Raw genomic sequence first — 18593 nt, forward strand, 5'->3', positions numbered from 1 at the left:
ATAGACAACAGACAAACTTTTCTATTTATATGAAACTTCCCCTCTCCTATTTGGAATTAGCTTTGAGTTATAAAACTAAAAGACAAGGGAGTCTCAGATGGGATTTCAGAAGACCATGTGTGAATCTTCAGTGTTTTACATCTGACTTTCCATAATATCAGGAAAAAAAGTCAACATGTATTGTAGTGATATTTTGATCAGAAATTTTACCATGTCCTGTGAAAGATTTGAAATGATAGCTTAATACTTATTTTAGGGCATGTCAACAAGCAAAAGCAGAAAGAAATTTATAGCAATATTAAAATTTGAGTTGGAGGACAATAGTATTTCTCAAATAGGTGGTCAGCATTTCTGTAGTTTGACATTCTTGGGTTCAAAGTTTGGCTCTCAAGGTCATCATGTTTAAGGGACTTTTTTTCTTTCATTCTAGTGATAGAATTTTTAAAAAGTAAGGAATTCTTTACCCAGAATGTTATATTTTAAAGTAGAAAATTCTTATTCTGTACAAATTCTTACAAATGCAATTTTATACGAAATTGTATTCTGTACAAATGAACCTTTAAAATGTCCTTTGTTTTGATCATGCCATTCATCTTCAGTCAGAAACCCAGCTGTGAAAGACCATCTGTCAGGATCATCCACATCTGTCTTTCTGTTAGTTGACATCTGTTTTGACTCTTTTTTATCAGAATTGCACAAAGTTCTATTGTGGGTAAGGTGGGTTGTGATACTCGTAGGAGGAGGTGCTGGTCTCTCTAATAAAACGTCTGTCCACTTTTAGCTATCAGAAGCCACCCATGTTGTTATGAGATGCACATAATTCTGTCAAGTTGGGGAGTAATGGAAAACATAGTGATTGGGGACCCTTTTATTAAACATGAATTTTGCTGTTTCTCATCTTATTTCCCTAGGCTGTCAAATTGGATATATTGAAACCATTAATTTGTATGACTTTTAATAGCATTTATATCACACTTTAAGACTTGAAAAGCACTTTACATATTTTAATTCACTTGATACTAGCCACCCTCTGAGGTAGATGCTAAGACGAGGTTCATTTTTCAGATATGAAAACTGAAGTACAGAGATATTAAATTATTTGCCTAGAGGCCACTTAGCTAAGAACTATCCAAGCCAGGATTTGAACCTAGGGCTTCCTGGCTCCACGTTCCTGGCTGTATAAACTTAGCCGCCTAGTTCCCTGACTAAATTCTAGTGAGACTGAGCATAGACTGGAAAACCAACAGAGGTGAAACCTAAATGGATGTATAGCCAGAAAAACAAATATTTTGAAAATGCACAGACCTTGCCCCACTCTTCCATCTTCAGCCAGCTCCTACCTACTAAATCAAACCTTGCATGAAATACAGCAGAAGCTATGTTGTAAAGCCCACAGATACCTCCTTCTGGTCACAAAAACAAAATAAAAAACAAAAATAGCTTTGAAACTGACGGCACTAAATTATCCATGAGAAAAAACACCAACAAATCCAGGAATAACAAGTTTCAGTTTACTGTGGATCCTTCTCAGAATTCCTTTCCTGGTCTATTAAACAAGAGGTGAAATCCACAGAAAGGAAACAGAAATGTACATTGCATTTTTCTCCCAGAAAAGGTATGACATGCTTTGTAATTCTTTGGCTACATCACTTATTGCTGTTCCCTAAGGGGAGAAAAAAGCAACAGAAAACAACTCTCATAGCTTGACTGTGATGAGGCAAAGCAATGAACTGGTTTCAAAAATTCTCTTTTCAATAGAGTGAACAGTGGTCTTTATGCAAAGGCATGTGTTATACTGGGTTCCTTGAGTTATCTTTTCTTCTGCCATAAAGACTTCCTCCATGAAAATCCCAGGGTGATGTCTCATTGTGATCTGAAAGTGACCCTCTATTCTCATTGGCCATACCAGCAGAGTACAGGCTCTGGCAGGATCCAGCCAGAAAGATGAAAAAGCTTTTAAATTTGGAAGTAGAGAATGGTGTATATGCTGTTTTAGGACAAATGATGATCACTCTGTTCCTTCCAACTCACCATTCTTAACCAGCCTTGTTGAAGCTAGAGAGGGGTTTGTCACTGGACGTATTTAGAGCCTTTCCAGACTTTGTTGCATTTTGATCAGTTCTAGGACTGTTGCATTCCAAATAAATCCCTAGGATCTATGCCTATTTTCATACAAAATAACCAGTTTTGTCCTCACTATAAAATTGTAATCACATAAGAAAATAGTGGAATTTAGAATATTTAATAATTAGCTGTAATCCATCTTACTCCAGCTCCCATTTAAGATGGTATAGTCTAAAGAACAGTGGATTTGTAGTTAAAGCATCTGAGTTCAACCTACTTCTGCTGTTCACTGACAGCCTGACCTTTGGCAGGTCACTTACCTAGTCTGATTCTCAGCTTCATCATCCACAAAATGAGGCAGCTGAATTAGATAGCCTTGAAGGGGTCTTCTAGCTCCATATTTTGTGGTTTTTTGTCATAATTGCTTACATTATTATTTAATTAGACCAAATTTCTTGAAGGAATGAATATCTTGGAATTTTTCTGAAGTCAACCTCTACCCATTATGTGCTTTGACAGAGCATGCACTTGGTAAATCTTTAATACAAATTAGAGCTAGAATTTATATAGCATTCTATGACTCAGAATGGCATGCCAGAGGATCACTTGTAGGTTTTGCAGTTGGCTTTTCATAATATCATGAAAAAAATGTCACCATAGATTGTAGTGATACTTTGGTTAGAATTTTTATGACGTTCTTTTGAAATATTTGAAATGACAGCTCAACAGTTATGTTGAGTTAGCATGCTAACCAACAAGCAAAAGAGGAAAGGAATTTATGGCAACATTAAAACTTTGTAATATGTAAGACTTTGTACATATATGATTTTATTTGACCCAACAATTTTGTGAGGGGGGGGAAGGGAGAGAGGGAGAGAGAGAGAGAAAGAGAGAGAGAGAAAGAGAGAGAGATTTATTAAGTTGTTCTAGACACTGGACACTAAGAATATGAATAGAAGCAAGACAGTCCCTGCCTTCAGGGAATTTATATTTAAATGAAGAAAGACAACGCATATGGGGGAGCTGGAAAGGAGGCGGGGAGATGTGAAGGCAAGTACCACAGTCATTGTCATCATTTTATGATGAGGTGACAGGTTCAAAGAGGTTGAGAATCTTGCCTGTCCATCATTACACAGTAAATCAGAGGCAGGAGATGAACCCAAGTTTATTCTGACTCCAAATCCAATGTTCTTTTCTTTATATTAAACTGCAACTAAATAGGCATTGAAGTAAAATAAACTGAAACACAGATTAAGAATATCAATTATAGAAAAAAGATGGGCTGTTGTTTTTGTTTAGTCAATTTGTTTAAAAGGATTATACTTGTGCATAGATCATCCTACTTACTTATTACCTGAAATGATGAAACACCTACTATTTTTATTTCTTTTTTTCCTTTGAAAACAGCAGTTCCTAAGGAAGTTAATAGAGTACTATCTCCTATCAGCAATTTTTATGTATTGGAAGCAGATTGAGAATTTACAAAGAATTTACAATTATACACACATACCCCTCCAAGAAAAGGAGACTGAGATCAATACTTAGAAGAATAGCTGCTTTTATTAAACATTCAACATCTGAGAAATGTTTAAAAAGAAAACTTACCTCTCCAGATCATGAGTAAATAAACAACAATAATGATAACTCTTATTGATATGATGATTTAGAGTTTACATTGTGTTTTCCTTACAATGATACTGTGAGGGAGAAGAGTGAGATTTATAAAGGTTAAGTGTGATGTACACTGAGCCACCTTGCAATGAAGGGATACAGTTAGGATCTGAACCATCATCTTTTAATGCAGAGAAAGGACTGTTCCCCTCCACCCCAACTCTGCCTTTCCTTGCTCTAGATTTAGATTGAGATGTTTTTTTATTGGAAGTCTGACTCAAAGCCATTCCATGCGATGCTAGAAAATACTTTATCTCTCCTAAATATAATGTAATAGGTTTCCATATGGAGTAATGGTCAACAAGGGAAGGAAAACCCCACTGGCAGCTACTGTATGCTGTCCTCTAGCCAAAGCTGCTTAGGCATTTGAAGATGCTGGTTTTGCAGCAGGTGTGTATGTTGTGTTCTCCATGATCTTTGTGTGCAGTTCAATTAGCAACTGTGACATCTGTTGTTTGCCGCTATAGATTCATTGGAGCCAGCAAGACCTGCCATACAGCTCTGCCTGGAAGCAGTACAATGCTGTGTTTACTCATCTGTTTGCCTGGCAATTTATTTAACTCCTTTGCTTCTGGCTTCTCCAGAGATGAATCTGTATGGATGCAGCAGCATTTTTAAAGTTCTCTCCTTGAGCAGTCTCTGCCCCCCTTCCAAGTAGAGACAGAGCTCCCCCTAAGTCCAGCAGTGAGCAGCTCACTGGACTCACTGAACCCCACCCCCATCTCCAATAGTAAGCAGCTCATCATCTGACCTCCACTAGGAAAAAAAATGGCAATGAAAGATAAACACATGAAGAGTCTTCAATGTGTGGTCTGTAAAGTACTATAAATGCCAGCTGCTTTCGTTTCTTTTTTAAAAAATCAGTGATAGTTTCTGTTGTTACATCACATTTCTCTCAATGTTCACTCTTCTCTCCGCAGCAAGCTATCACCTTGTAACAAAAATGTTTTAAAAAGAAAAAAAAAATTCAATTGAGAAAATCCAGCCAATACATCAACTGAATCTGATATGATACATACGATATTTCATACTTGTAGACTCAGTCTCCTCCATCCCTGAAGAGAATGGAGGGAGATGCGTTTTCTAAACCCTTTTCTGGGTACTATCTTGGTCGTATTGGCAAAGCTTGGTTTCGTTTTATTGTTCTCTGTGTTAATACTGTTTTCTTGATTTTGCTGAATTCATTCCACGTCATTTCATATGTCTTCCCATTCTTCCTCAAATTCTTTAAATTTATCATTTCTTACAGCACAATAATATTCTTTCACCTCCTTGTGCCATAATTTTCCATAAATTTATTGCATTTTGTTTAGCCATTGCAAAAATCAACAAGCACCTAGGAGCATTAATTTAGAGAGGGGAAAAAAAAAAAAACTTGAGATACCATTGAAAGCCTAACAAACTAATTGTAAAGAAGAGGAAACCAAATGATCAGTTTAAGTGACATGCCCAATGTCACATAGCTAAGTGCCTAAGGCAAGATTTGAATGCAGATCTTCATTCTGAATCTAGCGTTCTATCTACTACACTGCCTAGTTGTGTCCACCTACTTTCCCCCCAATTCTTTGCTACCTCTTCTTCTAGAAATTTTCACCTGTCAGTCAGAGGAGAACCAAGCTCCATTCTAATCCTAGCTTGATGGTCCTATTATCCTTTCACTTATAGACACCCCCAGATCTCAGATTTTCACATACTATTGCATTCAACATGCTTGTGATAAAAATACTACTTCGTCATTGATTTCTTCTCTCCCACCTTCCTGTATTATGTTATTTACTTCCACTGGCCCCAGCGTAATGTATAGTCCCTGCCTTTAAGGGCTTACAATCAATTATATTCCATATAGATTATCCTAATACAAATTAAAATATGATAATTGTATGTGAAAATTTCAAAGAGTGTGCTCAGTTCAGATGAAGGTAAAATCACCCAAGTGCGGGGCATCAGAAAAAGCTTCATAGATGAGGTGTTTGGCATTTAAGTTGGGTCTTTGGGGTTATAGAATCATAGGGGTCATAAACGCATAGCTGGCACAGATCCCTCGATTGTCTAGACCAGCTCTATTTTTACAAATGGGTAAACTAAGGCCCAGAGTGGTTAAAGTGACTTGCTCAGGTCACAGTGGTTCTGATATTCTGTAGAAACATTGCATTAAATTTCTCCTCCATAGTCCTCAGGGAGCTAAACCACCTTTTGAAAGACTATTTCTATGCAAAGAATGGAATGGATCCATGCCATTGATGAAGCCAAATTCTTCTCTGAGATTACTTTCTTCTTTGTATAAAGACTGTTAAACTGGGAAGAAGAAGTTAAATAACTGATTCAAAAGGAGTAGAGAAAGGGCAGGGAATGATGTATGCAGAATTTCTACCATCTCTCCATTCATCTAATCCCTCCATATTTAAAAGTTCCCCTTCATTTATTGCAGTTGTTCAATATTAAGCACAGCCTCCACAGGATCCCGATGCTGTGTAGAGAGCACTGACAGATTGAGAATGAGAACTGTACAGATTAATAAGGAGTTACTGCCACCACGTAGGCCCTGGCGGTCCATGAGTCTACAAATGTTTGGGAAGTCTTGATGTTCACAGCCATGTAACTAGCTTGGCCCTGGAAATATAATTGATAGAGTAATCACTTTTGCATGTGATTTCTTGGAGCTTGAAGAGTGGTAGAAGCCAAAATGAATCATAAGCCATAGGTCCCCTGAATTCAAATAAAACATATTTCTTGTTTGATCTCCCCTACCACACCTTTGACCCTCCTTACATAATAATAAAGGAGAAGGGAAATGTTGCCCACTTTGTTTTTAAGTAGCTGTGCCTACAGAGTTAAGTTGTTCAGACTGAACTGGAGAAGTAACTTAATCTTGCTATTCTTGTGGGTTGCTTTTTAAATTATTAAAAAGACTTAAAATCCTATTCCAATGTGACACCTTTTAAAGAACCATCTTCCTACCACCAAACATTATGAAAACCAGGCACACTCTAATGCAGAACCCCAAGGAATGCATGATTGGAATAGCAGACTAGAAAAGTCTCTTAGTAACATTCCTATGATAATAGGTTTACACAAGTGAGAGAAATAGGATATCAGCTAGCTTTCTCAGAACACAAGAATATACATGTACTTATGCATATGTTAGCATCGATGTATGTGGGGGGTGGGGGAGAAGGGTACAGAGCAGTATTTCAGGAACACTGCTTTCTGAGTCATTTTTCTTCTCAATCTGATGACTTGTTTATGTCTCTGTCTTTTTCAGAGGTTCTCAGAATAGTGAAAAGGTGATAATTAGTCTTTAGAAAGATATAATAGAATACAATTTATCACTTTGCCAGCCTCCACAAACACAGTCTTGATGTGCTTGATGGGAGACAGTGCCAAGAGATAGAAAGAAGGGATTTGGTTGTAGACAACTGCATTTGGAGCATCACCCTGCCCTTTATTAGCAATGTGCAAGTCACTTGAAATAAATTATTTTTTACTTGAAGCTCTCTGAGTCTTTCTTTGTAAAATTGAAATAAAAAACACTTATAAATCATACTTTATAGAACTATTTTGAGGAAATTGCTTTATAAATTTTAAATTCTATGTAAATGTAAATTATCAGCAACAATAGCACTATAAATAATAATAATAAAATGTCAAACCTTGCAAATGGATAAACACATTATTAGATTGAGAATATAAATATCTAAATAGATATAATCTATTTTAGTTATTTACCAAACCTGTATACATGTGCATATGTATTTGTACATGCATGTACATATAAATGTATTTATACATATACAGGACATCAGAAGACCTGTAGTCTCACTGATAGTCCCTTCAGTGATGCAAACCCTCTACTGCTTAGTAGAAAATGCTATGAATTATTGTGCCCCCAACCCGCCCCTCATCCCCCCTCCCTCTTCAGTCTCGTGTCGAGAGTTCCCTTAATGAGCATCTCCTAGCTAATGACTTGTCCTTGAACAACAGTCTGTCTCCATGCCTTTAATCAAATCCTTTTCGACTTTGAGTACTCTGCTGGAATAGGGGACTTAAGGTCACCTCTCTATGCCAGGAGAATACGCTGGAGACCAGGTGCATATTTCAATATGTAAAGGATCCCTGATTTCCTGCATATTCTGTCTACCTATGCAGATCACAACCTGCTCCATGGTGGAATTGATAATTTAAGTTGCTGTGCTGAAAATATTCATCACCTAGTGATTTGGTGATATGAACCTTTATAAGTACACACACATATAATTGTGTATACACATGTGTATATTCATTTAATTATATCTAGTTATGTATATAGGTATATGTTTTCCTTCTTCCACTGAAACAGACATTTTTATAACAATAATTTATATATATTACATAACATATGCATGCATACATTATATATAATATCATATATAACATGTTTAGGTTGAATTTTTTATTATACTCCATTTTCTTTGGAAAAAAAATTTAACTGCAGTAGGAAAGGGAGACTAAATTAAAAGTTCCAGGAAAAATTATATTGTGTGAGTGCTACTCTCTTCTATATTTCTGTGTGCATGAAGTATGGTTAAAATTAATATCAAAAGCAGACTTTAAAGGCAAAAAAATCATGAAAAGGAACTATCAGCTTCAAAGTGGACAAGGGTAGATGTTATGGCATATGGCAGGTAGTGGACAGCAGATGGGGAAATCATGGGTTTGAATGCATGTATATAAACCTGTTCTTTTTAGATAATCTGGTGGTATCTCATCTTTCCTTCTTGAGTATGTTAGAATATGGGTTCTTATACATTGTTGTGAGTTTTAAAACTATTGATGTCTTTTGTTTGTCTAGGGACGAAATGGCATAATTGATAGAGAACAAGTCTGAAAGCTAGGAAGACCTGGGATAAGTGCTGCCTTGAGACATCCATTGATTATGTGACCCCTCACAAATCTCCTCAATACCTTTTTGTTGGTTATTCCCTAAGACTTTCAGACACAAAGAAGATACTGACCAGCTTTGGAAGAAGAAATTTTCTCACCCAGGACTAGTCATAGGACTAGTCCCTATCTTATATTTGATTTTTTTTTACATCACCTACATATCTCCTTCATTCCACCCAGAAAAAAATATATAAATATTCTTTATAACAAAGAAAAACAAATATTTTTTAAATGCATAGAAATTTAAGTTTTATTCTCTTGGGTTTTTATGTATTCCTTAATTACCAGATGAAAATGAGAAAATTCTCCTCTAATATATTCTGTTGTTCAATTGTTTCAGTCCTGTCTGACTCTTCATGACCCCATTTGGGGTTTTCTTAGCAAAGATACTAGAGTGATTTGCCGTTTCCTCCTCCAGTTTTTTTTACAGGTAAAGAACTAAGACAAAGAGGGTTAAGTGACTTACTTAAGGTCTTTACCTTTCTGCTATTTTACTCTCAGATTGGGCAGTTAGGTGGCCAAGTGGGTGGAGTTCACAGCCTAGAGTCAGAAAGGCTTATCTTCTTGAAGTGAAAGCTAGCCTATTAGCCATGTGTCTCTGACCAAGTCACTTAGCCCTATTTTCTTTAGTTTCTTCATCTGGAGATGGAGAAGGAAACTGCAAACAACTGTGCTGAGAAAACCCCAAATGGGGTAGAGTTGGATATTTCTGAAAAAATGACTGAATTGTATCAAATGAGATAAACCATGTTAAATCATTTGCAAAGGTTAAATAATGACACAGATACTCTTACTGTCCATTTTTTCTTCTCTCCTCATATAATACTTTCCTTATTTCCTCCCAATTTGTTAGCAGATATATCTTTCCATTTTTTTTTTGCATTTTCAGTAGTTCAGTATTTTACTTATGATTTTTTATCAGTGTGGTCCCTCTCACTACAAACAAATATCCTAACTTTTCTGTGCTTAGGGAATGGTCCTGGTGAGTTTCTTTGAAAATGTTGACTCTTTCCAGTCAACCATCTGATGAGCTCTACAGACTTAGCCAAGTTGATCCTCTGATCCTCAGATAAAAGATACACATTCATCTCATTGCCCTCTAGAAGCCCCTGAAGCCTTGTGGAACATGTCAGACCTCATTCTCTATAGGCATAGCCTTTTGAGAACCAAACTATAACGTCAAATACCCTGACATACACATAAGGGCCTGCTGTACAGGTTCTTACATCTGCTTTTCTAAAAGGAAATCAACTTTTGAGGTGTTAACAATCATTTTGATCAAACACATATACCAATTGAGAAAATACAGGCAGAGAAATAAAGACCAACAGACAGGGTTTCCAACTGTCTAACCATAAGCAATATATACATCACAGATCAACAGATAGACCCAACTGTCTGACCATTGCATATATACATAGTTACCAGAGAGAGCAAGGCACCAACTTCTGGGTTTTCAAAGTTGGGTCTTGTTTGTCTAAACAAATGCCTCCAATGAGTAAGCCCAAAGTAAAACATCACCTCAGAGTATTTATACACTTTTCAGAGCTGAAGGGCATGACCCTCTGACCCATTGCCTCAATAGAAATTAATAAAAGGTATTGAGGTCTATTAACGGGCAAGGAAGACCTTTAATTCTTCCCTCCACCCACCATTAACTTTACATTAACATTACACAAAGTAGCCTCCATGCCATCATTACTCATCAAGACAGGGCTTTATTGAACAATGCCTCATTTATGGCATTCAATACATTTCTCCATATCTTTATTTCCTTATCTATTTCTTCTCCTCTTTTTTTCTCCACTACTTCTTTCTCTATTGTCTGTATGTTATTTGGATGGTAGAGCTTAGAATGGTTTTTATCATCTCAAAAGAAAGTTTTAGTCATGTGACTATGTAGCTACATGTGATTGCTGCTGTAAAACAAAACCTGGAAGCTGTATTTCATACAGGGCCATTACAAAGACATTTGCCCTTCCTTCCAAATGAAAAGAAAAGAGAGTCAGGAAGCAGAGGGCAGAAATAAAAATGGCTTGGTTTTAGAACCAAGCATTTCATTCTGTGCAGTGAGTAAAGTAATAGCAGCTATTTTATTTTGCTATTTAGGTGATGTAACTACTGGCTTGACTTTTCAATTACTCCCACCATATGAAAAGGAATTGCTATAACTCCTTTGAAAGGTGCGTTTTTAAATCAAACCTTCTTGGATTGCTTCTTGACAATGCACATTCTCTGTAATTTTCTGTTGAACAATTGTTTCAGTGAGTAGAGTAGAATCTGGAATGGAAGCTCATTTTAAAAAATATGACTTCTGTGAGTTAACAGTATTTGTATCAACATGAGAAAATGTAAGAAATTTTGTGAAGAAATTAAAATGTATGGTATTAAAACTTCAGTACCATTTCCATTATATATTTGAAACAAACATGAGAAAGAAAGAAAAGTAAAGTAATACAATATTCCAAAAGACCTACATCTAAATATAATATATTCTCAAAAGCTAAATTTTATACTGTAGGGAACTTTCAGAGGCCAATTAGCAAGGAAAGGGAGTGTGTGTATGTGTGTGTGTGGGGGGGGGATAGGAATTCCTTAACAAAGGAATGGAGAAGAGGAAGGGAAGGGGGAAAAAGAAGAGGGAGATCACATGGACATTATTTTTATGTGCAACCAACAAAAGAAATTTAAAGGGAATAAAGGGGTATAATGTAGAAATACACATAAACTAAACATGAAGGCAGACAGAAGCAGGGAGAAAGAGGGAAAAGACTGACAAAAAAGGTAGAGTTGGAGATAGAATAATCATATGCAAAAAATCCAGTAGCTTCCAATACAAAGGCTGATTATAATTTCTCTTTGAACTAGAAGAGGGAAAGGGAAAAAGTTTGTAATCAGATCATTCTAACTGTGGATAACTAATACTGATTTCATTCTCCTTTTCCTCTTTTTCCTTTTTTTCTTTCAAAGAAGATGATGTGGAGTAGGACAAATCAAAAGGAGGAAACATTACAATGGGAAATGGTGGACATAAATTGAATAATAATAACCAAAACTGTGAATGGGAGGAATTCAATTATAAAATGGAAGAGGGAATCAAAGTGGGACAATATTTTTTTTTCTTTTTTAAGAAATAATTAATGCATAAAGATTCCTATATAGTTAAAATGAGGGGCTGAAGGAGATTCAACCAAATCCAACAGGGCAGGCATTGTAATTAAAGCAAAAAAAAAACCCACACAAAAAAAGAGAACCCCAGAAACTTTATTCTGCTTAAAAGCACTATAGAAAAAGAAATTATTAATATCATAACACATTTTATGTATTTTAATTCATGTTAAAATGTACACATACATGCATTCAAAATATTGGAATAATTCATCTTTCTTTAAGATAAAATCTGCCTAAAATAATGAAAAAGAACTTAAATGAAGAAATACTAGAAGTTTATTTTTACAGTTCAAAATCACAGAGTGACTGAAATAATAGCATTATGAAAGTAGCTGGATGCAAAGTAGACCTACAAAAATCAATAGCTTTTCTGAATATTACAGACAAAACTCAGAAAAAAAGATCATAAAAAGAAATTCCATTTGTTATTTAGATCTTTGATTGCAAAATTGTACAATCTCAAGAGATATAATGAAAATAATTTAGAGTGCAGCAGCCCTGATATCTCAAGTTATATTATAGAGATTTAATCTTCAAAAATATTTGGTACTGATAATAACATAGAAAAAATAGACAATTGACAATTGAATAAATAAGTTAATGAAATGAAGAAGGAATCAAACATAGTAAAATAATGTTCTATTAATCAATGAGTGCCAACTACTGGGAGAGGAACTTCATATTGAATAAGAACTGCTGGGAGAATTGGAAAATAATTTGGAAGAAATTAGATTTTGACCAACATCTAGCAACATATATCACAATAAAATTCAAATGTATATGAGACTCAAATATAAAAGGATATATCAATCAAAATAGAGAATGAATAGAGATACCTCAGAAAACTGTGACTTAAGGGTAATTCTTAAATAATGGATAGAGATGATTTTAAAACATAAAAATATCTTTGATTGAGCAAAATAAATGTAACTAGAATATGTCAAGGATATAAAGAAAAAAGAGGACATTGAAAAAATACCCACCATCATTTATTATGTTGTTCAGGTTATTATTAAAAGGGGCAGATGGAAAATCTCTCATCTGATTTCTTTAACTCTGGAGTTTATTGATAACATATAAACTGACCTAACAGACATACCCATGTAGGACAGTTCTCAACATACATGGGGCAGTTAGGTGGCATACTAGGTAGAGTTCCAAGCCTGGAGTCAGGAAGACCTGAATTCAAATTTGACCTCAGACGTTTATTAGCTGCGTGACCATGGGCAAGCATAACGCCTATTTGCCTTAGTTTCCTCATCTACAAAGTAGAGATAATAATAGCATCTATTTCCCTGAGTTTTTGTGAGGATTTAGTGAGATCAAAATTGTGAAATGCTTAACATAGTACCTGGCATATAGTAAACACTATATAAATGTTAATTATTATGATTTTCATGATCATCGTTATTATTGATTACTTCACTACATTATATTAATTACCTCATTATAGGTCAACATTTTGGCCTGGTCTGGAGAAATGAAGCCTAGAGTATGACTTAACTCAAGTAGCCAACTCTAACAAGATCTTAGGGCTGAATGGTCTAGAAATGTTAGGAAATGTGTAGTATTATGCTGAGGAAGAAAAGAGGAATTTGGATTTGTCCAAATGTACCAGTCTAGTGTATGCAAATCTTAGATGCCTCTCAATAAACCAACCACAAGTAGATCTAATAAGAGAAACCAAAGGGTTAGTAGAATGTTTTATTTTTTTTTTAAATCAGGACTATTCATCAGTCGCTATAGTTGTCTCTATCTTTGGAACCCACCTCTTTACTTGGGTGACCATATAAGTTTTGTCTAATCAGTTTATATAGGAAGATGTCACTGCTTTTTTTTTAACAATTGATTTATAAAACATTTGCAATAGAATATGTGGAACAGGTTAGAAGTCAAATGGCAAAGTATTAGGAAAATGGTGGATGGTGAAGACAACTTTTGAAAAAATTTGACAGTGTTGTTATTGTAGAGAAGAGAGATTATATGGTAGCTGGATGAGGCAGAGGATCAAGGACAGATTTTTGTTGTTGTGACTGGTTTTATTCATGGTGAGAAATAAAAATTTTTTTCTAGAGTCAGGTAAATAGCCACAATAGTCTATAAATGATAGTTCACTTGACCTGCTTGTACCTCCACGTGACAGATCCCTTCCCTTTCACTCCTATTTTATTAAGATGATAAAGCTATACAATTGTATTTGTTTTCTTTTGGTACCTTTTTGTAGTTGAAAAATGAAGAAATAAACATTCTTACTGCAGATACACAAATAGGAACTCTTGCCAATGGACTTCCTTTTGCAGGTGGAATATATTTATGGTGGTAGCATAACTCACTTGGAAGTCAGTGTGGTGTCATGATTCAAATACTTTGTTTCAGAAGACTTAGGTTTTTGCTGCTCATTAGAATCAGGGACTTAGTGTTGAAAGGAGTCATAGCACTCATCCACCCTTCACTTGACAAACATGGCAACCAAGGATTAGGAAAGGGCAGTAACTTGCCTATGGTTGCATGAGTAGTGGGAAGTAGAGCTCACACTAGAACTCAGGGCTTCTGCCTCCAAAGTACAGTGCTTTTTCCCCCAATAAAACACACTGTTTCCTCTCTGTATGACCCTGGAAAATTCAAGTTGCCTCTCTAGAAATCAGATTCCTCAATTACAAAGTAAGAGTTTATACTAGGTTATCTCTAAAGTTTGTTCCAGTTCAGAAACTCAGGGTTCTTAGATTATCCTATTTTAGGAAATACTATCTTTCTTAGAAAACATTATATATACTGTACTGTCAAGGGACCATGCTTTATCTAAATTTGGTATCATCTTTATCAGCTAAAAAAGTTTTTTTTTTGACATTCAGTAGGAACTTAATAAATGTTTCTATCAGACCATGAGACCAGTGAGGGCAGGGATCATATCTCATAAAACATTTGCAAAGTCCCTTCTCCGTCCTACCCTACCTAGCACATTGTTATGCATAAAATATGCATGTAATGTATTTTCAAATATTTAGATTATGTGAATAATCCAATCTGAATTTACAGTAGAACCAATATGACTTGTTGTGGATATAACACAAGTCAAATTAAGTCCCTCCAGGAAAAAGCACATACATAAAAGAAAAGTGATAATATTATTCATTCAACAAGGATATATTAAGTACCAGCCATATGGATAAAGTACTAAGCTCTATTCTGGGGATGCAAATCCCAAAAGGAAACCATACCTGCCCTCAGATCATTTTTTCCACAGGATCAAGACTATTAAGTCATCAGTTATTTATAATACAATTAAATCTTTGTTTTATAATATCCCTTTATAAAAGACTAAAGAGATGGTGTGGTTCACTGGTCAGCATGTGTCTGGAATTCTGGAGTTAGGAAATTCAACAAGTTCTGCTTATTTTATTTTTCATAGGCAAAGGCAGCTCAAGCATCTCATCCGACGTGAGTTCAAGTACAGATCACACGCCGACCAAAGCTCAAAAGAATGCAGCTACCAGTGAAGGTAGGCATCTGGTCTTCATTATCTCTGGCCCTCTTTTCACAGTGTTGGCTATTTTTGGAAGGAAGATAAAATGTGTGGGGTTTGGGCCTTTTCTACTGAGTGGGAACTCATGAAATTCTTTAAAAAGGAAAAAGCTAAAGGTCTTCCAAGTGCTTTTTTTTTTCTTTTTCTTTCTTTTTTTTGGACTTCTGTTACTGTGTGTAAATGTTGATATGATGGGATTTAAATCTCTTATTTCCAAGGCTAATGTTGGAGTTTCATGAAAATATAATGGGCTGATTTATAAGAAGATCACATTGTATTACGTATCACATTTGTCTACAAAGGAGACTAAAAATGTAAAATCCCTGGTTTGTGCTTGATCCATCATGCCAGGAATTGTGCACCTGGATTGTGGACTTGTGACAGTGTGCCAAGGTCAGAGCTCTGTAATTCACCTGATCAAAGGTGATGGGAAGGAGGAGTGTTCAAATGTTATGTTAGGGAGTGAAGGAAATGTTCCATGTTGTTGGGTCTGAGCCTTTTCTCATCCATATTCTTGATGAGGAAATTGGCTTTGTTTAACCTTGGGTCCTGGAATTCAGCCCCTTTCTTGCATTTGAGAAAGTTTTGGCTAGTTGTTCATTTGGTTGGTGAGTGGGGGTCTAATTGTTATGACAGTAGTTATTTAGGGCAAAATAGATCCATCTGTGGAATCTGACTTGTTCATTCTCAATTTAAAACAAATTCACAAACTCCCTTTCCAAAGAAGTCTTTCTTTCCAGATAAGTATTTGTGCAACACTTGATCAGTTTAAAATAGCAAAATTGTATGTCTAAGGCATTATAAACCTTTATAATTAAATACAAATTCATGCATTTCAATCTGGTTGATTCATGAAATAGAGATTCCTTTTTTCTTGGAAGTACAGTGACTTATTGAGGTCTATTATTTATTTCTCTTTAAGTTTCAAAGTCTTATCTGTTGACCAAAACTTGGGAAGTACACTGGTATTGCTACTTGTCTGAGACCTTATTTGGTGAGATTTTATTTTATTTAGAACTGATATATTAGCTAAAGATGTTTGACTGGGGAATGGAGTGTAATGGAAAGTGTTGGACTTGGAATAAGGGAAGACCTAGGATCAATTCTCTCCTCTGGCACTAGTATGCTGTATGATCCTAGGAAAGTCTTAGACTCTTTGAGCCTATTTTCCAATTTGTATATTAGGGCAATTAGCCTACCATACCAATCTTTTCTGGTGGTTGTAAGGATATGTTTTGTAAAACTTTTTAAGAACTATATGATAATAGTAAGTACCTAAATAGTGCTTTAGGGTTTGCAAAATACATGGCATGATATCTCATCTGATCTATAATAGAGGGAATAGGTACTCTTATTATTCTGTGTTTTATAGATGAATAAACTGAGACTGAGTGGCTAGATTTCTTTTTCAGAGTTACACAGCTATTAGGGGTCTGAGGTAGTATTTGAACTCAGGTCTTCCTAACTCCAAGTCCAGCACTCCACCACTTATCTGCAGAGGGATCCACTGTTTCCCTCTACTTATGTGGCTCAGAAACACAGTATGCCTTAGTCAATAGTCTTCAAGAGTTTCTGGGACTGAAAGTAATTCTCACAAGGTGGTAAGGAGTTTATCATTTCTGGTCTCTGAATGAAAAAATATACAATTCATTTCTGGCTCTAAACTAAAAATCTTTCTACCTTGATAGGGATTGCTAGAGCTTGTGTACTACTGGTAATAGAATCAGAGAACCTCCCTTTCATGATGGAGTATTGGATTAATGGTTGAGTGGACTTAACTCTCTCTCTCTCTCTCTCTCTCTCTCTCTCTCTCTCTCTCTCTCTCTCTTTTCTCTTTCTCCCTTTCCCTCCCTCCCTCTCCCTCCTCCCCTCCCCTTCTCCTTCTCTCTCTCATCTTCCTCCCTCCCTCTCCTCTTCTCTCTTCTCTTTTTTCCTCTCTCCATATACAAATAGATACTGTTATTTGTCTTTCATCCTCAAAGAGGACCAGATATATATGTATACATACACCTGTAGAACTATATTGGGGGTATATCAATTTCATTCATTGGTTCTTAGAATTGGTTTGAGAATCTCTTTAAATACAAACTCTATTATTTTTATCATCAGCAATCCTATAGGTAGTCTTATCTCTTTTCTTTCTGTCATTACAATTTGTTTGTCTGGCTTGGAATGAAAGTAAAAATGTAAAGCTAAGAAATTGTGAATTAGTGTCGTTGTGTTTTTAAGTCAAGATGTCATCAGTTCTTTTTATTCCCCTTATCTAAAATAAAAGACGCAAACCTCTAGGTTGAATCTTTAAGGGCCTGTAAGACTCCCTAAGTTTTCAAATGTTTTCATTTGTGCCTTGAAAAATTCTACAGGGACTTGGAAGTTTCATTTATTTTCTTATTCCCCTAGGAAGCTCCTTATGGCTTTGGCTCAACCAATGTTTTATAAATTTTGTCACTATGTGTTTTCTGTCATTCTGAGGACAGAACCAGTAGAAAAATTAGCAAAATCTGAAGTTCATTTGAAACAGAGTTTTTCACAACTGTGGTAAATTAGTGTGGAATTTGTTTCCAGCTTTTAAGTAGCAGTACCCCATCATTGTTGAAGACAGTATCGATTTCCTTCCTTGTCTAAGAATTCAGAAGAAAAGTGTTTTATGCTTCAGTGAAATCCATTTAAGAAGAGTACCATTTGTAAATGGATTTTATGTGCTTGCATTTTTTTAAATCACTGAGAATTCCAAAGAAGGTGTTACTAATTTTAATTTGAGTCTTTGCCCTATTAACATTTATTCTGGGATTATTTGTCACATAATTGGTCCCAGAAATGGAGCTGTCTCATGGAATAGAACACCAGTGGCTGATGCTAATATACACTGCATAGACAGCAGAGCATGTGACCATGTGTCAGGACCCATTATTGGAGTTTCAAATCTCTAACCTTTCTTACATAGGAATTTTAGCTAGTATATGACTATTCTGTCTTACTGGGAAACATGGCTGTAGATCCCTGTTGTTACATAAGAGACTCAGTTAATAGAAAGCTCAGTTATGTCTTTGAGAAGTTCTGCATAATGACGCATTAAGTCATATGTTACTATCATTCGACTCATTCTGTTTTCTTCCATCTAGAAAGGACTTTCATCTTGAATTGCAGCAAGATAGTAATAGTTAACATTTCAATACTACTGTAAGATTGGTGAAGTGTTTTACACATAATATTTCTTCACAATAACCTTATGAGGTTGTTGCCT

The 18593-nt window shown here is 35.5% G+C and overlaps 1 protein-coding gene across 5 annotated transcripts in view; it reads left to right on the plus strand.

Annotated features, from left to right (window-relative positions):
• FBXL7 (F-box and leucine rich repeat protein 7) overlaps positions 1-18593 on the plus strand; it is a 499606-nt gene that overhangs the window by 146723 nt on the left and 334290 nt on the right. For 4 of the 5 annotated variants that reach the window (XM_072605457.1, XM_072605454.1, XM_072605455.1 and 1 more), the window contains exon 2: positions 15236-15325. Coding sequence is in view for 2 of the 5 variants with exons in the window: in XM_072605454.1 (XP_072461555.1) it covers positions 15236-15325 (90 nt within the window). In the remaining 3 variants the exon portion in view is untranslated. Of the gene's footprint in view, positions 1-8128; positions 10839-15235; positions 15326-18593 lie in introns of those variants that run through there. The other variant, XM_072605456.1, reaches the window with a different exon arrangement.

Source organism: Notamacropus eugenii, chromosome 4 (assembly GCF_028372415.1).
Source record: "Notamacropus eugenii isolate mMacEug1 chromosome 4, mMacEug1.pri_v2, whole genome shotgun sequence".
NCBI classification, from domain to species: Eukaryota; Metazoa; Chordata; class Mammalia; order Diprotodontia; family Macropodidae; genus Notamacropus; species Notamacropus eugenii.